We start from the raw sequence: 23,929 nt of genomic DNA, 5'->3' as shown, positions 1-23,929 counted from the left end.
CAGCACCTGCTGAACCTGCTGAGTGTTGTGAAAACATTGGATAGGCCTTGGCTGTGTCTCTTATCAACAGAATACCTGATCAGAACAAATGTGCAGGATTTAGCAGTGCATCCCATTGCAAACCAAAGGACTGTGTGCTCCAACTCATGGTATACCAAAGTGTCACTGCAGTTGGAAGTATTTTTCTATTTCCATATCAGCACTCACATCATAAAAAACAAGGCACAAGCAAGAGGTTGACTGTGCCTCAGCTCTTGAGTGACTGTAGTGCTCTGTTAAATATTTTGATTTGCATCTTGAAACTGGAAAACATTACAGTGGTTTTGCATCATCTGAGCAGAGATTCATCCAAACTTTAATTGTCAGATCTTTGTCAGGTATACTCTTGTTGGTTGACAAGAAAGGTTGAGTTATTATGGTAGTACTCAGCAAAGGGTGATATGTCTTTCATACCAAGGCTCTGTAGCTTGCTTTCAGCATATCTGATTTGCCCTTGAAAAACTCACCTGCTCTATCTGTGAAATAAGATTAAATGGTTCCTGGAATTCAGTTAGCTTGTATATCTTTAAGGGGAAGAATTTTGTTTTCCAATATGTGGCACAGAGGCTGCTCTGGCCTTATCCTCAGCCTCAGACTACAGAAATATTGCAAGTAGTAGTGTGTGCTGATAACTATAATAGGGACTATTACAATTATTCTTCACAGGAAAAAGAAGTTCTTTATATTTTGTAGTTATAATTTTTTCTTACTTTTCCATGCAACCCTCCACTTATTCTTTATAAGGACCCAAAGTGGATTGTCTCGTAACAATTATGTTTCAAAATTGAGGAGAATCTCATACAGGACTTTGCTGATCCTTTCTATCTCGGGCTCAGTGTGATAAGATATGGTAACAAAAATCAGCCTTTCTTGTCCTTATCAAACTACTTTCTAAATTGCTCATACATATGCATATAAACTTAAAGAAAACTGATTTATCCGCTCCTTTATCTAAATTCAAATCAAATACTGTTGCTACACTCCATTAAAAGTAAGGCATTTGGACACGCACTGTTTACAAATAAGAAAGAGCATAAACAAAACAGGCTAAATTAGGTCCGGATGTGATGAAAAAGCTCTCATGGGAATTAAATTTGTGATGAGAAATTCTGGAGAGTAAATTCTTCGAACTATTTTGTGTTGGGTTTATGAAAATAAACAGCTCTAACTCTAAGATTCACGTATGATATTTTTGTTGAACACCTACTTATGCATATAAAAATGCATTTTATGTGGCTTACAAAAGGTGCATTAATGGTAACTGAAACAGTAACTTCTTCAAAACCTCTATTAAATTAGTTCTGGAAAGACAATTTAAAGAATTACTTTTAAAATTTGTATGCCTAAGCTAGCCTTCAAACAGCTGTACTTCAAGCATAAGGTAAGTATGGGTTCTACATTTTGTTATCCTACTTTAAAGGAGTTTTGCAGTTTTGTTAAGAAAGGTAGGACAGGTGATACAAGCACCATTGTCTGGTTGAGGGATGTCAAGTGTCATATTTGGCGACTAGGAAAAAGTTAGATCATGTTTATGTGATTATCCACCTCTTCTTTGTGCTGCCCTTCAGACAGAGGATGGGAGGAGAACTGTTTTATGTACATATACCGAATGATGTGTCATTATTACAAAGCCTTACTCATGACAATATTCTGTGGTTGTTTTACTGGTTCTAGATGCTGTTTTAATTGTCACTTGTGCAAATATACAAAGCTTGAATTTCTTGCTGATGAGTTATTTCCATTTATTTTCTTTCATTTAGATTTTAATAATACAGTGCATCTGTCACACTACTATATAAGAAAAATCTCATTCCATTAACCTTGATAGTTAACAGATTGTATTGAGATTTTAATTTAAAAAATATATTGATGCATTTCTAAATTTGATAGTGTTGCAGTAAGTCTGGAAAAGGTCTGCCATGGTTCAGTTCTGGAGTGTATATAGCAGTCCAGTTATCCAAGATACCTCTGTAGAATCAAGCTGTGAATTACTCTGGTGTGATTCATGGCAGAATTCAGTTTTCTGTTTCCTAATTTCTCACTAATGAGATAGGACTAGATATTGTGTCTTTGCAGAGACCTTTTCCTACTACCTCACTTCAATAAATTTTGTAATTGCAAATCACCTTTCATTAATCTATATATGTATTCACAGACTGTAATGATTTAGATGCCAGAAAACTGATGGAAATGCTACCCACCACCATCATTATCATCATCATTCCATTTTAATTGTGAAAATAATAATGAAATTACTTTGTAAAAATAAAACATGGTCTCCAGAATCTTCTGCCCACATACAACTTAGAAGATAAATATATGCTAAAGTATTTTTCATCCATGTAAACAAGAACTATTCTGCAGTTCATGGAAACTGTTATTAATTTTTTTTTTACTGTGTTTGAGGTAGATGAAGGATTTTAACCACCTTGAATATGAAAGTTATTCTTAGGTCACAGTACAAGTTTGGCAACCATTAGTTACAACATATAATTGTACTTTCTCTTAAATCAAGGGATTTTTTTTTTAAGTTAATGCTTTTAAGCTAATGTTTTTCTAAGGTGACTCACAAACACAACTTTTCTTATCACTAGGAGCAAAAGTGAAAGCAGGGATTTTTCAGTGAGTTATGTAATTCTAAGAAAAAAATGAAGATGTATGAAAAGAAGAAAACCATACCAGTGTAAAAACATGATGAAAACAGATGGAAAAGTTGTACATGCACTGGCCTTGAACTCTTGATGTTCTTTTCTCTTTCTGTCTCATGGAATTATTCCTGTCTTATGGAAATATAAAGCTGATATCAAACCCTCTGCTGCTGAAACATGAGAAGATTTTAAAGTAACTCATAGTAAAACATTTCATGCTCAACCCCTCGAATTTTAAAATGTGTGAATTTAATACAAAAGACTAGTGAAAGAAGTAACACTTATAAAATCTCTAAGAAAATAATAACTTAAAAAAAAAACCTACTGATTTTCTGTGAAATCATGCAAACTCTGTCTTATGGTGTGAAAATAATGATTTTGTCAATATAGATTACAATGGATATATCAGAAAATTGCAGGAAATTGAGTGCCCAAAAATCTATTCTGGAGTCATGAAAAATAGAAAAATACAAACTTCACACAGATTGTTCTTCAAATGCCTTTTTTCCCCCATGGTTAATAGGTTCTAATCAATTCTTGCAGTCTTTTGACTTGCAGCTGACATAAGTTACTTCTTCTTCCAGTTAATGAAGATAATAGTTGTTCTACAACCCCAAGTTCAAATATTGGATGATTGCAAAAAAGTTTGTACCAAAATTAAAGTCAGTCATGTTTTCATATACTGTTAACCACTCTGTAATGTATTTCTTAAAGATACATGTGCAGGGGTGTAACTGTAGATTAATGACTTGTACATTCTTGTGGTATGTATTCAAAGACAGTTTCATATCAGAGAGGAGAAATGGTTTGAAGTGAAAAATATTGTTTTCCATTTTCTGTTTATTCAAAGCTAGTAGTGCACTATTTTTGTGTCTATGAGTTCTTTTTAACTGACAGTGCAAAATATTCTGTAGGAAATGTGTTGAGTTCCACCCTAAGAGATTTTAAGAATGAACTTTTACCAGGAAACATGCCCAATTTGAAATAATTCTTTTTTTTCTCAGTTTTTATTTTTGAAGATTGAGTTGATGTCCAGAGTGACTCCTGTAAGTTTACTGTTTGGGGTTCTTTTCCTTATCTGAAAGGAATTTTTATGAGTGTCACCTGTTCTGTCTGTACTCTTTTTTGCAGATGTATGTTTACTTTTATAACACAAGCTGTTAAGCCTTGTAAGCTAAGCTAAGATCTTTTAAGATCTCAGAAGACAAAATAATTTGTGAAAGTCCAAAATTAGGGTGATGATGACAACTTTGAATCAGTGCTCAAAATACTGGCAAAATAAGTTGGGAGTTTATTTGGATCCTGGAATCAAAAATTTTAGAATCAGTTTGAAATGTATTTAAGCATGAAACTCCTTAACTAAGGTACAGAAGCTATTTACCTTTAAGAATCTTGGTCTTTACATGCAGAGCTCCTTACAGCTCAGTTCAAAATTTTGATCTCCTATATAAACTGAAGGAGATTCAGTTTCCCAAAAATAGGGTCCCCCGAGAGCAGCCAGCTGAGGTCAGGACTGTCTACAGTAGTCAGTAATAAATATACTGTAAATAAATGGCTGAGACAAGCCTAAAACCCACTCGAATCTTCTACAATTAGTCACCAATGGACAACAACCCTTCCCTGAAAGCACTGCTGGCAGAAAAATTATTACAGAATCACAGAATAATTGAGATTGGAAGTGACCTCTGGAAATCATTAGTCCAACCCTAACTATCTTTTGTTGTAGATAATAACTGACTATTCAGGGAGACAGTAAATGCATTGTTACTTGTTCATGTATGTGTTTTCAAGGTAGTGACAAGGAGGGGACTATTATGAAATCAAAGCAAGTGAAAAACTGCCATTTCTCCAATGTACCAAAATAGATCTTGTGAGTCAACATATTTTGAAGGCATGGTCTCTATTTTTCCTTTTATTTAAATCTGTGCTTTCCAGGACAGTTCTTCCTAAACTATGCTGAGGAAGGGAAGGAAATGAATCATCATTCTCTCACATACTGACATTTGCACTGAGTAACTGAAGACTGAGTCAAAGAATATTTCTCCAGCTTCTCTTAGAATCGAAGACATTCTCTTAAAAGTAGGATATACCTGATTTTCAATGTGTACTCCCAAAAAGTATTTTTTCAGTCCTCTTCTTCTAATGATTTCTTACTGTTGCCAAATCTATTTCAGCTCCATAATAACTGAAGAAAAATGCACATATTTTTAAAGAAACTGTAAGAGTTAAAAAAAAATGAAAACAGAAAACAACAAAACAAACACAAAGTATTATTCTCAAAAGTGATTTAGTGAAAACAAGTACAAGGTCATCAAAACAACTACTCGGATTTAGGAAACTAGATGTTCTTTGAAACCTCTATGTTCAACACTAAGGTCAGCTATGTCCAGTTCCTTTGGGGATGTCTAAAGTACAGAACCACTTAAATTTTTAAACTCAAAATCCCTATAAGCTTAATTTTCTATTTTAAGATTTGTTCAGTATTAATAATGCTAAATGGTTAAGCATCAACTTCACCCCTACTGGTCTTTGATGTTTTCATGTGAGATGATCCCTTGCTTGATTTTCTTGCAGATAGGAATTTCAAAGAACACACCGCATACAGTAGGCCTCAGAAGTATGGAAATTCCTGAACATATTGACACTCTTAGTACAGTTATTAACTGTCAGGATAGCAGACCTTTCTCAAACAAATCCTCAGTGTCATAGTAATGAGCATGGGGCACTAGGAGTGAAGAGACCTCAGACACCTCCTTCATGTAGCGAAGGTCTCACTGCAACTGCAAGTACTTGCTGGCAGAAAGGTTAGGGCCCTAGCCTCTTAGGAAACAGTCCAAATATCTAGGCTAGAGATTTACTTTCCCTCTGGATGGCTCTTGTACTACAGGTTGGGCCCAGATGTTTGCATTGTCGATAGGTGAATGACATTTTCACTTGTTTTCCTATAAAGAGAAGATGGAAAAAAGGCAAAAAAAAAAAACAAAAACCAGCAAATGGTAACAAAAAGTGGTAAATAGTTCTGGAAATAGCACTTTGATCAACTGGATAATGGCTGCCATAACGTATTTATGAGAAATTATTCTGCCTCTGTCCTACACAGCTGATTACCATCATGGCTGGGTGGGATAGAAACAGTCTTTCTAGATTGTTTTGAAACAACAGCAATAAACTCCAAAACCAACAATATAGATAATTTCATTTACAGGTAAATTCAAATTTGGAGTGACTAACATGCTTTTCCTTAGTATCAGAAGGGTAATATTCACTTGATTTTTTTCATTTCAAAATTATATTTGACTTGAATGTTAATCTAAGTATGTTCAAGTATCAGAGAGAGAAAATAAAAGAAACAAACATCTGCTCTGAACTCAAAAATTGTAGAAATGAACTGTAATTCCCTCCCACGTATACACAACTTTGCTGAACCAAAGCTACTTCGATTTCTTATAGGCCTGTTGTAGCATAAACAGCAGAGATGCATACACAAAGGTGACTATTGACCTTTTTGAAGAAGGAATTACTGAGGGGCTTCCCAGTACTGCCTTGACAGCTAGGGCAGGAGGCTCAGGGCACTGTCACAGCCTTTTCTTAGGCTGTTTACCAGAAGTAATCCAGCGGGGCCATTTGCATCAGGGGACATTCAACTTATGGAGAGAATCTATGGGCACATCAGAATGCTGTGACCTGATGGAGAAAAAAAGGACTCGTCCTCTCCACTGTGCAGCTCAGCTGACACACTCTAGAGGACAAACCCGGTGAACCTGAAAATTGAGTTGGTTTGTTTCTCAGAAATCAGTGTTGTTTGGCTTTCATCCAGGTTCTATTTCACTGTTGGTTTTTTGTTCTAATTTTTTTTTTTTTTTTTAATGTTTAATGATGATTTTTAATTGGACACAAATATAAAAAATTGCTATTTTTCTTTATATTCTTTAATTTTAACATTTTATATTAAGCTAAGACTATTCCCAGATAGTAGAATATTTTTAAAAGGTAATTAAAGTGAAGTAATGCAATATCTGCTTCCTTCTATTTAAACTTCCTTCACAGAAACTGAGTAATGTAGTATCTTAGGGTTGAACACAACAGTCTCACAACTCTGTCTTCTTGACCAAACTACTGGCAGTTGCAAAACTTCCTTATAACCTGTCCAGCTTTAGAGGCTGCAAAGATGGGAGAAGCAGGCGGTCCATTTGCACTTATCCACTGCTGTATCCACACAGATATCTCTGGCTTCTCTTGCACATATTCGATTGTGGGGACTTTGAATATATATGGCACTGCTGCCAAAAACTTACTAGCTGTGAATTTACAAGAAGTCCCCTGCATGATTAATGCTGAATTTGGCAAGGGCATTTTCCAAAACTCAATTTTTCTGGTCCTTCTCAAAAGGAGGCTGAAGACCAAGTGTAAAAAAACATCTTGGCACAGTAGCAAGTCACTCTGGGACATACAGTGAGGCTAACAGAGTATTTCTGTCTCCCACCAGATCCTCTAAAGTCTCTTATAAGTCACCTGTGTCTCTCATCTTATCTTTGGGTTTGGTAAGTCATGCTTTCTGTCTTTTCACAGTTTATTAAAGGCTGCTTCACTGCTTCTTAGACATGACGATACTTCAGTTATTCCCCTGAATCTTATGACTGATTGAAGTCTTATGACTGACATATTGAGGTATCATCTCCTCCCATGCTTTCTCCCAAGAAATTCTCCTATGCAGACAACTGAGAAGACTGTGAAAGTCCAATGATGCTACAATATGTCATTAAATTACAAACATCATTTTGTATTATACACTTACTTCTATTGGTTCTTAGCTATCAGTGAAAAAGAGTGTTTACAAGCACTTACGGTTGATTCTTCAGTACCAGAGTAGGATCTGATTTCAGTAAAACATTAAAGTACTCCTCACCGCTAGCAATACTTATGAGATGTAGGTCTTAAAAACAAGCAATAACAATAAAAGACCCCTCCCTGTGAAAATACACTGCAATACACTATGACCCAAACTCAATGTAGTTGAATGTAAAGCACGCTTCATATAAAGGTGTTTTTATAAATAACAAGAAATTGGGAACCAATTATATGTGATGTTTATTTTGTCAACTTCCACTTTCCAGAGAAAACAAGTAAGGTTTTTTTTTCTAGGTAAAATCCTCTTCTACATAAATTCATAGCTTTTAAAGTATTGGCCAGAGGAAAGTTTATTTCTTACTTCTAATATAAAATACTAATACATTTCAAACTTTGATTTATTGACATTTTATTTTCATTGTATGCTTAAAATAGTACTTAGTGTTAGCTCCTTAAGTAGTATATTTTATACTAGAGGCACATGGCTGAAGATTTCTTGTGACTTCTTCAACAAAATGACTACCTCCAACCCCAAACTTCAACAGCATAAGGTATCATTTGTCAGAAGGTTTAGAAGGTATGTGCAAAGTCATGGAAAATCAAACACCTGGGTAGCTGGAATTAGGCTTGAGGGAGCATTACTTGGGTGGAAAGAAGTAGGTACGTGTATATTTGCAGGTGGATAACTCAGGGTCAGGTTCTAACTATGTTTATGCTGCTATAAATCAAGAGGAATACCTTCAGAATAAATTAAATTTTTACAAGTCAGCACAAAGCAGAATAAACTGGTATCCTAACCTGCCCATAAATGCATTTCATTAGATACATTAAAGAAAATGTAGACAGCTGTTTACTGTATACCGTGAACTACCAGTGAGATTACCACAGAGAAAGAAAGACAAGGCTCTGTATTATAAAAAAGAAGCTGCTGAATGGTGATTTAATGGATGATTAGCTTTTGCATTTGTGGTTAATATCTCTGTTGCAAATGGATACTCTAACTATAAAGAGTAAGTGGAAAAAAAAAAGGCAAAATATAATAATCCAGACTTACTTTTTGATCTTGTTGATTGTTTACTTTTGTTTGTTGCTTTCTTTTGTTTTTCTCTGTCTTCTATAAAGACCACTGTAGCAACACGGCCTTTTTTTCTGTACTCTTTGGATCAGACTCTTAAAGTAACATCACTACCATATTACATGATATCTCTCCACCCAGCAATCAGCTGGAAAGTACCAAGACAAGCCCAAACTTATACAAAAATATTTGCCAAGTGTTTCAGATTAAGAATAATAATTTTTGAATACAACAGGACAGATTTATGTCCAGCACTTCCTTTTATATTTATATTTCTTTTTCCTTCCCTCTCACTCCCCTGCACTCTCACGTTTTATGTGACAACATTGCTTTGGAGTTCTAATAAGTTCTAATAAGGTAACCTGAGTCAGTGAAGCAAATACGAGCAACTTATGAGGTGTGACTAACTTTGGAGCTCGGCCTTTTTTCCCTTACTGCTGTTTATAGATGACATAGGAACACTTGCTGGCACTGCAGCTGGCCTAATGGACTTAAAGCTGGGAGTGAGCAGGTGAAGCAGAAGCATGGCATTATTTAGCTTAGTGCTGATTCCATTTGTGATCAGCTCTGATGTTGCTTCTGCTTGCCAGAATACAGATGACTTTGTGGGCGCCAGTTCTCCAGGAGACATTATTATAGGAGGTTTGTTTGCAGTTCACAGTGAAATGCTGCATCCAGAAGAGCATCCTATCAAGCCAGTAATTCAGAACTGTGCTGGGTGAGTAACACGGCAAATTTCACTTATATCAACTAAGAGATCACTGAAATCAGGCAAATCAAACAGTGTTGTGATCAACAAAATCTGTTTCTCTTGCATTTCTCAGTTTTTTAGAAGACTTTGGACATCACATAAATTGCTTATAATATAACAAAAAATGACAAGGAATCACAGAGTTGTCATAGAAAATACTATGGCTGACCAAGGAAGGGAATGGTTATTTGATCCTATTTCAATCTTCATACAGAATCAAATAGCCCTAGAAGTTTATGTTGAGGAACTATTTAATTGCCATGTTAATACTGTTTTGTTGCTCTGTGACTGAAGGACTCTGCCTTGCAGTTCATTACTTGTAGTTAAGTTGCACCTAAATACTTTGAACACAGACAGTCTGCCCAATTTTGTCTAAACACATATAGAAAGTATGCCCCTCACACCCACGCTGGTAGTCTATTGTACTACTGACTATGTTGCAATTGTTATAATCAGTGTAGATACTGTATTTTGTACTACAACTGTGGCACTGTGTGATGGGATATACAGAACAGACACCATGTCATGTACGCATTCACGTTTATACTGCACATCAAAATATTTATTTTGTTGACTCCATATCCTACTTTTTGTAAATTCAGGAATGTGATATAATATAAATCCATACATGCATTTTATTTCATTTTAATATAGTTACAATTCCATAAGTTTTATTTTAATGTAGGGAATCCGTATGGGCTTATTTCAAAATGATGTCAAAGTTGGTTGTTTTGTCCGTATTTTATTATTTTTCTTCAGCCATATATTGTATCCACACCATTTGAAATTTATTTTGGCTTGCAAGGTATGTAAACTTTAGAGACCCTTGCTTAAGAGGAGAGTTGGTTGCATTGCAGGCAGCCTGTATATTCTGATTAAGAAACTATCATATCCATATAAGATAAGGAGAAAAGCTGTATTAACTTTGTTAGGTTTAGAGAGGATGCTAGGAGCATTTGTGCAACCACAGGAAGACATTAATTTCTGAAGTATTTTCTTCTAGTCCTTTATTTTGTTTTATTCTTTTGGTGAAAACAAATATATTGAAACGAACAAAAAAAACCAAAAATTGCTGGGCTGAATGGGGCAAATTAGAACTGACTCTAACAGACACTTTCTGAAGATTTCCCTTGCAAATTTTCATGTATCACAATAATTGTAACTTTAGTGCCTGTTTTTCAGAAAAGTATTTTTATTCAGGTATTACTGAAGTATTATGTTAATTATGATTATTCTACCATTTAAGTGAGAAAGAAAATAATACAATTTTCTTTTTTTTTTTTTTTAACAGCGTGAATCTGAATCAATGGAGGGTCAGGTTGGGTGTTATTGAAAGGTTCTTCACCAGAGGGTGGTCAGGCACTGGAACAGGCTCCCCAGGGCAGTGGTTAGAGCCCCAAGATGTTAGAGTTCAAGAAGTGTTTGGACAGCACTCCCAGACATAGGATTTGAAATTTGAGTGGTCCTCCGTGGAGCTGGGAGATGGATTTAATGATGCTTGTGGGTCTCTTCCAACTCGAGATACTCTATAAATCTGATTCTATAAAACACGAGCAAATCACACCAAGAATTTCCTTTCAGTAGCTGGCAAAGCTAAAGGATGTGAACAGAATTTGCTTCAGTCTTATTCCAGCAATATCTTTTTTCTAAAATGAAACTTCTGTGTTTTCTGACAGCTTTGAAATTCAAATTTTTCTTCAGACTCTTGCAATGATACATGCTATTGAAATGATCAACAATTCAACATTATTATCTGGAGTTACTCTGGGCTATGAAATCTATGATACCTGTGCAGAAGTTACAAAAGCCATGGCATCTGCTCTGAGGTTCCTGTCCAAATCCAACACTTCTAAGGATATTGTAGAGTTCAAGTGTAACTATTCAGACTATGTACCAAGAATTAAGGCAGTCACCGGAGCCAGCTACTCTGAGGTGTCAATGGCAGTTTCAAGGCTATTGGCTTTGCAACTAATCCCACAGGTAGGTTTGAGGGAATTATTTCATTTGAGACAGAGGATCAAATTTACCATGGCTAGATGTGGATCTGATTGGAAGGACTGCAAGTCACAGTTGTTCCAAAAAAACAGTTTTGGTCCTGCTGCTCTTCAAGCAGCTATAGAGGAGAAGGAATATGACTACTCCTTCCCCAAACATCCTTCTCTATTTCCAGCTGCTCCAGTACTATTTCTAGTTCTTACAGTCCCATGCTTGCACTTAGGCTGGTGCTTCCATTATTACTTTCACCTTTACAAGAAAAAAAAGTTGTGGTCAAAACCAAAATCATCTTGTGCTGCACACTGATTTTGGTTATTTGACATATATTACCTTTCAGCAAAGTAGCATAAACATGCAAAAAAAATTAAAATATGAGCTAAATGTAGCTTTTAATTGAATCTTTTCCCTTTCATTGGGAGGAAATAACTATGGCCTCCAGCTCCACAATAGGAGCTATATTTGATATATAAATTAAAAGCCACACTTAAAATTACTCAAAAGGCAAATTATAAAACAAATTTACATTGTGACATAGAGATGGAAAAGGTGGCCTAGTAGATTTTTCTCATCTATAGTATCTGCAATCTGCTGACATTAAGATTTGATATCTTCTACAGATTGGGGGCTCTCATTTTGGAAAGCTTAGATTTGTTAAGAACTGTCAAACAAGATAAGAAATATTACATTAGGAAAAACAACAAATTAGACAAAGGTTAAAAAGTAAATACGTTTAAATTACATCTTTTTCAGTTATGTTTTTTCTTGCTATTCACTATAGAAAGGCTAAAATTTCTACATAAGAAAAAATATTATATTGTTCTTTAATATTAGATACGCTTTTTTTTTTCTCTGATAGGATTTTCTAACAGACCTTATGACCCCTTTAAAGCACAGTAATTAAATTTTTGAGAGAAAATAAATAAGTGGGTTGACTATACTAACATAGTGCAAAAAAAAAAAAAATTGCAAAATGTAGGCATACTAGAAATTTTAATAACAGCTCCAACAACATTTGAGTACTTCTAGTGTGTTAAGTATTGTACAGGTTAAATCAAAATCCAACATAACTTTCAGATCCATTTACAATGTTTTAATCTCTGCTTTTAGTAAAGCAATTAGGTGCACAAAGATGAAAATGAGGGAAAGGGTGCTGGGCACAGGCCCATGTTCCAACAGCACGATTAAGAGTCCTGCCCTGCTTGACTGCTCTGTGTTTGCCCCCAGTCACAGCAGGGATGGAAAAGCAATAGTGGAAATTTTGGGGCTCTCAGAATCCTTTGGAGGAGACCACTTCCATAACTAAACAGTTGTCTCTTCCTAGGTCAGTCCTGCATCATCAGCTGAAATCCTCAGTGACAAAATCCGTTTTCCTTCTTTCTTGAGGACTATCCCCAGTGATTTCCATCAGACAAGAGCAATGGCCCACCTGATCTGTGAATCTGGGTGGAACTGGATTGGAGTAATAGCCACCGATGATGACAACGGGCGCTTTGCTCTGGAGAGCTTTGGGGTCCAGGCCATGGCAAACAGTGTTTGCATAGCTTTCAAAGAAATGCTGCCTGCCTATCTCTCTGATAACACCTTTCATACAAAAGTTGATTGTGCAATCGAGAAGATTGTCAAGGAAACCAGAGTAAATGTCATTGTAGTCTTTATGAGACAATTCCACGTGCTCAAACTATTTAAGAAGGCAATTGAGAGAAATGTAAAAAAGATTTGGATTGCAAGTGATAACTGGTCAACTGCAGTGAAAATCAGTACAATGCCCAACATCAGAAAGCTGGGAACTGTTGTGGGATTTGGATTTAAAAACAAGGATGTATCCACATTCCAAGACTTTCTGAGAAATATTCATGAAAGGCCCACTGAAAACAACAAGTTTTTACTTGAGTATATTATGCTTTTGTCAGTCTGTGCACACCTGGACAACTACGATTTTCAAATGTGTATTTCAAGCCAATCCCAATATGACCTGATGCAAATTGTTGAGAACAAACATCAGATCTGGAGAGACGATTTTTTGAGTGCCAACATTGAACCAGGATTTATCCACAGTACTATACTTGCAGTGTATGCCATTGCCCATGCCATAAAAGGGCAATGCAAAGACAGAAACTGCAAGGACCCCTCTGCTTTCGCCCCCTGGGAGGTACGGTGTTAATTCTTTGAGGTCCTGTTCTCTCTATATAACTTCCATCTCACTTTTCCTTTTGCATTCCTGGATTTACATGTTTAGTTCTTTTACTAAATGACTTCTTATTCCTATTTCTGCCTTTCCTTGAAACTGCATGGGACAAGTGAAACCACAGCTCATCTCCCAGAGCAGCAGTTGCTAATTAGTTATGAGAACTGGAATCTAGCTTTCTTCCCTTGCTTTGGCCCACACAGGAGCAAAAACTGCTGATGCTAAGCCATGGCTCTATTCTGCTGTAGATTGAGATGTACTACTGCAGTTTATATACTGAGATAACTGGCTGATCCATGGAAATAAGTAGGAGGAATTACTTTCAGAGCAAACTATGTATGTGCAGCCCAGGATAGTTCTCTTCATTTAGTATGGCCTAGGCAAGCCAAAATGTTGGATACCCATGTGTATGGATACCTAGCACTTCCCCCATCATCTTCAAAGAAGGCATCAGCTTGGATGAAGACTCCAGTCTCTAAGCTCCTTCCTGGAACATCTTACTAGCTACTTGAACAGGATAGAACATAAATGTGCAATCAATCTGGTTGACATAGGTGTTCTGCCACTAAATACTAGTCCTGTTTGTGCAGACCGATTTAATACTCAGCAGTGTGCTCTAGAGAGGTAGAGATGTTACAGAAGAGAACAGGTCCCCACAGAGTTTCAAATCCCCCCTCTATCTCTAACTGCTTTCTCCATTTTGTCTGAGCTCAGGTAAATTCCTCTATAATGTAATTTTTCTTGGAAATGAAAATGTAGCAGACCATTCTTGTGTCTGATCATGAGTTACAGGGAAATGACTGGTAGAAAAATGTGACACAATCTTGAAGATGAGTGAGGTACTTGTTATCAGACTTTACAAGGTGGGAAAAGAACAGGAAAAATCAGACAAGTAAACCTGACCTGACCTTTTACCTGAGAACCTGCTCAGGAGTATTCACTTTTACACACTTTTACTCAGAGGATTAAACAAAAGTTCATTTAAAAGTCAAACACCCACTGAAGCTCTCTGACTTGCTCTGACCTCTCATCCTGGGTCAGGGCAGGTCAAACCAAGATAGGGGATTTGAAAAAAGCAGCAGCCACAGGAACAAATTCTTACATGAATCTGTAAAAACAGATGGGACAAATTCAGGATAGTTCTGTGGGATATGCAACTTTATGGAGCTGCATTTACATCACTGCTGAATTAAATCCCAAACCACCCAAATTTAGTGTCCTGTTTAGAAGCTAAGAATTCTTGGAGAAACTCCCAGTGCTGTTTCCATTACACATTTCTTCTAAATTAACTTTAGCCCCTCCAGAAATGGGTATATTTAAAGACAAGGATACAACAAGTCTGTATCACTCTCCTCAACATACAGAAAAATATCAAAGTCATTTCTATTATATATTTGCAAAAATAAATATAAATTAAATAATGATGGTTACTAATTACTAGATCCTTCTGTTTGAAGCTGAAGATGTCTTCCAAAAGTTTTTGTTATTGTTATTTGTATTTTGTATTTTAGAGAAATTGGAAGAGTGAAGAAGAGGAAGATTAAACAATTAACCTGAGAACACTGAACCAAAAATTCCCTGTTCAGTCCCACAAGACTGTGCAATGTCCAAATCAAATGAAATGTCACTTAGATGCATGTTCTCTTTCACCATGTATTTGCAGACAGGCAGTGAGAATATATAAATTGTGAAGAAGTGATGTTGTATATGAAAAAACTTACAGATGCCACATTTTTTTTACACATATATCTATACCAGAACCTTTTAAATAACAGCATATTTTTTAAATGCTATAACTGTCACACAGGAATCCATGTAAGAGTGCTTTTCAAGGGAGATTCAAATTCATCCACTCACTGAATCCTCGGTTTGTTTTTTGTTGTTAATTAACTCCTATTGCCAAAAGTTGTTAGGCTTGCAAAGTAATAAAACCTTTGCTTCAGTTTGCAGCCATGGTAGCTAATGAAAATCTGCTTGCAGTCTCCTCATGAACTGGGATTGTGTTCTGTATGCTTCAACCTGTCCTTTTCTAGATTCACAATGAACCTTTTAAATCTGTGTGGTTTTTTTTCATGTGGGAGCAAGAAATTTCACCCTACTGAACCGAATGGGTTGAAATATTAAGCTAGATAGTTGTCTCATAGAAATGTGCTTGCCATGAAATTTCCTATGAGGCATCAAATATAACCTTGTTATCTATTGCCATTGTGCCATATATCAATTTATCTGAGTAAAATGGCATTTATTATTCATACCATAACTCAGAACCTCACCTTGCAATACACAATATCAGAGCCTCAGCTGAAAATGTTAAATGAGGTATTTCCAGCACTGGGGGAGGTTACACTGGAAGGAGATATTGCCCAGATCCACTTTGTTGACAGTATGGTAACAACAGGAGCATCAATCACAGCCATTCTTTACAGTAAGGAAAGTTCTAAAAGGCCTTTCTTTTTCCTGCAAGTAAAGCATTTTCTGTCCTGAAATTTCCAAGGCTGGAAATGTAAGGCTGTGTATACTAATACACAGGTATCTGCATACATTGCATAAAGTTGAAAAATGATTATCTGTGCTATATAGATTTTTAAGGTCAACAAGGATTCGCAGAATAATGTAAATCTGTGTAGGATGTAGGATTAACAGTTATACAGCTCTCTTTTAAGATGATACCACTTGTAGAAAGCAACATCTCTTTTTTTAATTTGATATTACCATACTAATGTTAAACTACTCAGTGTATCACACTGAAATGACACTGATGTATGCCACTGTTTCCTATATTTATGTTCAGCTCCTTGAAGAACTTAAAAAGGTTACAATCATTGATGATGATAAAGAAATCAAGTTTGACTCCAAAGGCGATATGAGCTCTGGTTATGATGTACTTCTTTGGAAAGAAGTTGATGGCCACATGGAAATCACCACTATGGCAGAATATGACCCAGAAAATGGTTACTTCATCTTTGAGGATGAGGAGAAAAAAAAAGAATTTCTGGATTTAAAGGTAACTTTTATTTTGTTGACCAAACATCTGAAATTTATTTCATATGTGTCCTTCTTCCTCTGGTGTTTGCAACTGAAGTGTGTGTAAAAAATCACTCATTTGCTGTCATATTCTCCTTTCAGAATGATGCATCCTCTCTAGGTAAGATTCAACTACCTTTATGCATTCTGAGATGCACATGAGCCTGTAAGCAGTCTCAGAGATTTGAAATTAAGTTATTTCTCCATAACTCCCCTAAGAGGTTTCCTATAATGTGTAAATCAAATGTGTCCAAAGGATACTATTCCAGAATGCAAAATTGAGTTTTAGAACAGAAAATGACTACTTATATATGTCTCCTGCCTTGCCACAAGGCAACCATTTATTTTTCACAAAAGGATGCATATCTACTGTTTTACAGTTGGGGAAAAATAAGCCTTGTTGATTGTTTACTCCTGTTAGAGCTGGGGTCAGTACAAACACGGGAGTATGAGATAGGTGGCACCATCTGGAACTCCAGCACCAGTGCAGAGAGAAGGAGTGGTTGACCCCAGCCAGTTCCAGCTGGATAATGTCACCTGTGCATGGTGAAGGCTTTGGGGATTTGTGCAGCTCTGCCTCAGTGTGGCTCTGTGCTAGCACACCAGAAGAAATGCTGTTTACAAGGTGGGATGAATGTAGTTTCTGTGTAGCCTTAGTTGAAAGAAGATGCTAGGACAGAAGGTCTCTTTTCTTGTCCATCTTCACGGTGCTGCTCAGAATGGCAACTTGTAAGCCCTATCCTGCAGGGAGAAGAAACAGCAGCATCCCTCAGGACTGTCCCTCCATTTACAAGGCTTATCTTGGAAGAAGGCCCTGAATCCAGCTCTTGAGAGAGGGTCCTGACCACACACACCTTGAGTAGTGCCTGATGACCCAGGGGTGAGCTGCTGTGTTGGTGACATGGGAGAAACACGTCCCATAGAGCCAGAGAATCTGCTCTGCACTCAGAGCTGTTGAGCAGGATGTCAGGACAGCATTTGTGGTGTGGTCCATCTGAAACCCCTCCCAAATGCTTCTGTTCTTTCTTTGGATCTGGATCCCAGTGGTCTAACTTCCAGTTTCAAAGCTGAATGAGACACTTGGATGTAAATTTTAAAGCTACATACAGTCGCACTGATTTAGGGCCAAAAAATAAAATGGTCATGTAAATAGGGCCCCATCCTGTCCCTTCTTGAGTGCGTGGAGAAAACGTAAGAAATACAGAGTCCTCTTCAGATTCTTTAACATCATTTTCAGATTGCCTTAAAATATGTTAGATATTAAAAGAGTTTAAATCATAGTAGAATTGAAGGCTTATTTTAACAGTTCGTAGTAATCAGTAATGCCTGAACTTTTTCTTTTTTTTTTTTCCAATTTGTTCTCTGCACACTGCAGAAGGTTCCATCAACATGCTCCCAGCACTGCAGACCAGGACAGATGAAAAAGGTTACAGAAAGTCCACACACGTGCTGCTACGAGTGCGTTTATTGCCCAGAAAACCATTACAGCAATCGAACAGGTAAAGAATTGTGATCCAAATAAAGGTTTATTTAGAGGTCAATACAATTGTTTTGTTCGTGAATAATGCACCTTAGCAACTGCGGGTATAACTTTGGAATGAGGTTAAAACATTTGTTAATGCTCAGCTTTACAGATTAAAAAAAGAGAAGAACAGTATGCAGCATATAAGATGAGGTTTCCATGCTTTTTAGAATACGAAACTTTAAAAAATTAGACTTTGTAGCTGAATATTGTTATCTGTGTTTGGATGAAAAGTATGGCTGATGTTTCAGTGAGACACATCTCATGACAATAGAGCCTTGCTTCTGTGTCTTTCTGCAACACAGAAAGTCCAATGCAAGTACAAGGGTTATTTATTTGCTTGCTGGCATACTTTTTATCTTAAGTAGGAGAACTATGATGTTTTATATGAGAGTGTAGTAGTATTACTATCAAATCTGATGCTTATTCTGGTTCATTTTCAGTTTGAGTAAGGTTTATAAAAGGAAGAAATTAAATATGGAGAAGAGAGATAGAATTAAGAAAATTGGGGTACAATGTACTTCTAAAGTCTTGATAGTTAGAAAACAAAGAAACTACATGCTATCTCTTTTATTATTAAAAAGCTGTGACATTTCTCCATAGCAGATAACAGGAATTTCACAGGAAAAGTAACCTTTGAAAGTGGAATCTACATCACTGTGTGTTCTTGCTGTTGCATTTCAAAAGATTTCTGAACAAAGAAAGATTTTTTTCTTGTTGAACTAGGTAAATGAAAAAGCTGCAGTTCCACTCTCTGTAGGGCAATTTGTTCAAATTCAGGCCACCATCGTGCTGCCAGGGAAGGTTTACCAAGCTCTATCCCTGTGGTGTGTCCATGGCAAGGGGTACTCCAGGTAGCTGCATACCTGGCCCACGCCTCACTTTTTGCCCCATGTCCCTTCTCACCTTCTTGTATCACAAGGCTTTACCATTCGCTTGGTAGTTTATTTGCTTTGGGTTCCTGAGTTACCTTCATTTTTTTCTGTTTTCAGATATGGATTATTGCTACCGGTGCCACAACAAAACCTACTGGGCACCGGTGAACAGCACTACATGCTACAGAAAAACAATCCACTTCCTCGACTGGTCAGACTGGTTTGCTATTTTCCTGCTCCTCCTCTCCGCCTTCGGGGTTGTGCTCATTTTTTCCATCAGTGCAATATTCACTAAAAACTTGAGCACACCAGTTGTAAAGGCATCCGGAGGTTTAACTGTCTGCTATGTTATCCTCCTCAGCCACTTCCTCATTTTTTTAAGCACTGTGTTCTTCATAGGTGAACCCACAGAGTTCAAATGTAGAACTCGCCAAGCCCTCTTTGGCGTAAGTTTTGCACTCTGCATTTCATGTATTTTAATAAAATCGCTAAAAATTTTACTAGCCTTTAGCTTCGATCCCAAGCTGCAGAATTTCTTGAAATGTGCCTATAAACCTATAACCATTGTATTCATCTGCACTGGGATTCAGGTTATCATTTGCACCTTCTGGCTAATATTTAGGACGCCTTTTGTAAAGCAAAATTTCTCTATTCCGAGAGCCATCATTCTGGAGTGCAACGAGGGCTCTGTTGTGGCTTTTGGGATTATGCTGGGTTACATAGCTGCTCTAGCCTTCATCTGCTTCATATGTGCCTTTAAAGGCAGGAAGTTACCAGAGAACTACAACGAAGCTAAGTTCATAACATTTGGCATGCTAATTTACTTTATAGCATGGATTGTATTTATCCCTGTCTATGTAACTACGTTTGGCAAATACCTACCAGCGGTGGAGATCATTGTTATATTAATATCCAATTATGGGATTCTCTGTTGCACTTTCTTTCCTAAGTGCTATATCATAATTTACAAGCAAGAAACAAATACAAAGTCTGCCTTCCTCAAGATGATTTACACGTACTCTTCCAAGAGTGTGGGCAGCATTGCTGTCAGCCAGATTTCCTTGGACTCGAAGTCTTCCAGCTCCCGAATCACTGCGTCAGACTCATGTAATGCTGAGAAAAGCTCTGTGAATGGAAACTGCCATATTCAAGTGCCTGGGCAGACACCAGCCAAAGAGAAAGTTGCTTCTAAAAGTGCAGCAAGGACTCTGTCCAGGAAAAGGCTGTCCAGCATATGACTGGGCATTGCTGAAGTACTAGAAGAAGAAAAGCCATTCTCCTTCAGATCTCTCTCTTTTTGGTACACCCAAGGAAAGCACACCATGCAAACCATACTCTGATGGTTATTCATTGCTATGTTTGAAAGGCTTTCCTTGGAACCCCAGCTATTGTGGGGACCTCCAGCATCTCTCCCCTGTCTCCCTCCCCATCCTCAACCCATTCATACAAACCACCAGAGCCAGGACCTCAATACTCTCAGCCAAACACAAGTGTCAGCAAGGCCTTACTTCTCACAGGCAAGCAGGCAGGAATGCATGGACTCACACAGTTTTTCTAATGTCTTTTCTACCCAATTGCTTAAGGAGCTGCTCTTCTCACCTGGATCTGTTTCACAGGTCAAAAAGAGCCCCCTCCTAGTCTTTGTTTGCCAGGATAAACAAGCCCAGTCCTTTTGTCCCCACTTTTAAGATAGGCTTTCTATTCTCCTGAACATCCAAAAGCAACTTTTTCAGCCAGATTGAGTGAATCCTTTGTTGGTTTTAAATTCCGTGCCCAAAATTGTGTGCCTTATTCCATATGGGTGCTGCAGCAACATCTAAAGTTCCTTGTATTTGCTATAGAGATAATGAATTGAAGAAAGGGCTGTGTAAAAATAGAAGGATTTACCCAGACTGCTGCAGTTGTCTGTAGTGTTTGTAGGCTCACTTACTTTTTTTCTGTACTCAGAAATACACTGATTTGCCTGCCTCACACACTTTCTCTAACTCATGTGGAGAGATGACCCATTACACTTGTCCCCAGATATCCTCTTTTTTGAAGGAACGAAATTTCCTTCCTTCCACAATATGCAACATCAAAGCTTACAATCATAAATTGATTCCCTTCATTAGCATAAATAATGTAATAATCAGAATCAGCATGAATGCACCCTGTGAATTTTAGCTTAATTGACACTTGTTCAAAAAGTCTAACTTTTACAAGAACATGGCATTACACCACTCCAGTGCATTAAAATCACACCAGAATGAGCTGCTCTGGAAGTCTCTGCTCTGCAACTCAGTGAATATGGCTACACAGCATCTTCTGTGCAAGAGGCACTCTCCAGGAAGGAGGACTGTCAGCTGGGACAGCCACACTGCATCTCCTAGCCAAGGACGGCCAAGTCTTGTGCTGGGCAGGGCACAGCTTTCCTGTGGAGCTGTCTCACAGCTGGGGTGAAGGAGAGCATCTTCAGACACTGAGCAGCAGAAGGCTTTCGAAGAACATTTCTATGTGTTCATGAGGCCCCTGGCGTGGACCAGAGAAACCCCGCTTTGCAACATTAACTGCAAAAAGATGCTTACCTCTTCAGTTTGGTCCATGCTTCTGTTTAGATGTGGAATGATGGTACACTGTTGCAGGCCAAAATAAAGCTTTGCAGACTTGTTGTTGCACGTTGTGTTATTGTTATATGCAATAGATCTATTTTTCAGCGTTTCTATTTATATGCCGCAACCGACATCTGCATGATTTTCCTACTCAGATTTGTTTAAAATGTCTACAGATCAAATTTCAGCAACGGACACAATTTCTGAAATCACTGTGATGCAGACTTACATAAGTCATGCAAATCTGGGAAGATAATTTTAAAGTAGTATGAATGGCAGGGTGTAATTTATATATAGATTTGAGCAATTATGTACTTTCTGCAGCCGACTGGAAATGCTGCAGGCTTATGCACGTACATTTGTACAATGACTGCTGTTTGTGCTTCAGTGGTTGTGAGTACTGTTCAGAACACAAACCTACGTGCAGTGAGGTTTGGCTGCTCCTACAGTTTGGCTGCCAACGCAGCAAAAAGAGGAACACAAAGCTTTCATCACATGATGAGTTCCAAAAAGCTAATTTGGCTAATAGTTTGTACATGTATTTACTGTTTTCAAAAGCAGTGAGCATATCATTTATTGAACACTGGGGTGATTAAAGTCATGTCCTTGTTAAAAACTGAATTGGCTTGCTTCGTTTCCTCATCTGCAGGCTGGTTTGGCCTCGAGAAGCAGTAGCAGAGCCCCCTTTCGCTGCTCCCACCCGCCAGAAGCCGGGGCGCCCAGTGCGGTCAGGCGGTCCCCCCTGCGGGACAGGGAGGGAAGTGCCTCCAGAGGGCTGTGGCAGCAGTATGAGCGTCCCGCAGCGCCTATCCGTAATGAAAGGGATCGCATAAGGCAGAAATTCAGGGGAAGAGCATGCAAAAGCTAATACATCCCATCCTCCTAGGAACCTCTCAACTACATGCACACCTCTGGTCCACTTCTCCAGAGCCGTCAAGTCCCCTTTGTCCATGACTTCCATGAGCTCTCTGTCTCTCCAGCAACTCGCAACTTCTGTGCAGAGCATAATCATCCAGACCCGGGAGAGGTGATGCAATAGGTTTTTGGCAGAAAATGCTCATAAAATTAAGTAAAACAAAATGAAACAGACAAAAAGATTCCAATCTCTGCTGCATGTCCTTAAACATCTGAGTAGATGTGAGTGCAGGGACAAAGGGGATGATTCTTCTTTCCAGACCAGGGCATGCTCTGCCTTTTTCCATTGGAAAGATCCCACCACAAATTACCCCAATGCTAGTGTGTGCATGTGTCCATCTTCAAGTTTTTTTTTTATCTCTGAAAGTGTCAGAGAGGACACATGCTCCCCAAACATTGATGTTCAGGGAAGTCAAGAAAACAGAAATGATGTTTGTTAGAGAAGAGTGTGAAGCTGCACTATTCGCCCTTTGGGGTTGTATGTCATTCATTGCAATAATGCTGAATAATGGACACTGAAGCTCTTGGTCACTTCTTTTGGTGCTTTTTCATCTCCCCAGAGACATCATGTAAAAGGGCAGAGCTGTTCTGTGCACGTGCAGAGGTGCATGTTCTTCCTCCCTACAACTGTTAAGAGACATGAGAAAGCCAGTGCCTGGCTTTTGCACAGGTCTAAGATAAACTTGGTTTGTTTAAATAAGTCCCATTTGCAGGAAATTTTATTCCAGTATAGAATGTGGGAAGTTGGTTTTCATTTTCTTGACAGTTTGCTGTCAGAAAGAGCTGCCTAACTCAGGCTGTGCTGCTGAGAACAGGGAATAAAGTTTTGTCTACAAATGATTCACTAATTCTGCCTCACACTCTCCCACTGAGCACAGACCTGTATGCTGCCACCTCACAGTGCAGCCCTGATGAACAGGGCCCCATCCGTTCTGGTAGCACACCTCTGGAGTCTTTATGGCGTTCATTGTGATAACAGAAAACAATAAATTCTGCGGTTCTGGCATTGGCTGGATCACAGAATCATAGAATCACAAAATGCCTTGAGTTGAAAGGGACTCATAAGGATCATAAAATCCAGCTCCTGGCTCCACACAGGACCACCCAAAAATCAGACCATATGTATGAGAGTGCTGTCCAAATGCTTCTTAAACTCTGGCATCTTAGGGCTGTGACCACTGCACTGAGGAGCCTGTGCCAGTGCCCTGACCACCCTCTGGTGAAGAATCTTTTCTGGATAACCAACCTGACCTTGCCTGTCATGACTGGGAGATGTAACATCACCTCCTGATCCACACACTGGGAGTGCTCCAGCTGAGACACGGTAGGCTATTTTGCACAGCACTGCCACAGGCTGCTTGCTAAATACATATTCCGTACCGCTTTCCAGACTTCCTTTTAATGTTTGTTTGTTGTTGTTATTTGTTTTCCCCAAAGGATATTTTGGTACTGTGTGAGCTTGGA

General features: G+C 38.0%; 1 protein-coding gene across 3 annotated transcripts; it reads left to right on the top strand.

Annotated features, from left to right (window-relative positions):
* Nucleotides 1-1,349: 1,349 nt before the first annotated feature.
* GPRC6A (G protein-coupled receptor class C group 6 member A) lies at nt 1,350-20,210 on the top strand. 3 transcript variants are annotated; one of them, XM_042820227.1, is made up of 7 exons: nt 1,350-1,420; nt 9,201-9,328; nt 11,038-11,341; nt 12,678-13,505; nt 16,333-16,545; nt 17,941-18,064; nt 19,080-20,210. In XM_042820227.1, the coding sequence occupies exons 1-7, from the start codon at nt 1,379-1,381 to the stop codon at nt 20,198-20,200; spliced, it is 2,760 nt and encodes a 919-aa protein (XP_042676161.1). In that variant the 5' UTR covers nt 1,350-1,378; the 3' UTR covers nt 20,201-20,210. The 3 variants fall into 3 exon arrangements, with proteins under 3 accessions (XP_042676161.1, XP_042676154.1, XP_042676162.1); XM_042820220.1 differs by lacking the exon at nt 1,350-1,420 and having other exon boundaries at nt 9,135-9,328; XM_042820228.1 differs by lacking the exons at nt 1,350-1,420; nt 16,333-16,545 and having other exon boundaries at nt 9,135-9,328.
* The last annotated feature ends 3,719 nt before the right edge of the window (nt 20,211-23,929 follow it).

Source organism: Centrocercus urophasianus, unplaced genomic scaffold (genome assembly GCF_019232065.1).
Source record: "Centrocercus urophasianus isolate 14NV4802_14NV808 unplaced genomic scaffold, USGS_Curo_1.0 seq_10, whole genome shotgun sequence".
NCBI lineage: Eukaryota > Metazoa > Chordata > Aves > Galliformes > Phasianidae > Centrocercus > Centrocercus urophasianus.
This window is presented reverse-complemented; position numbering and strand designations above follow the sequence as displayed.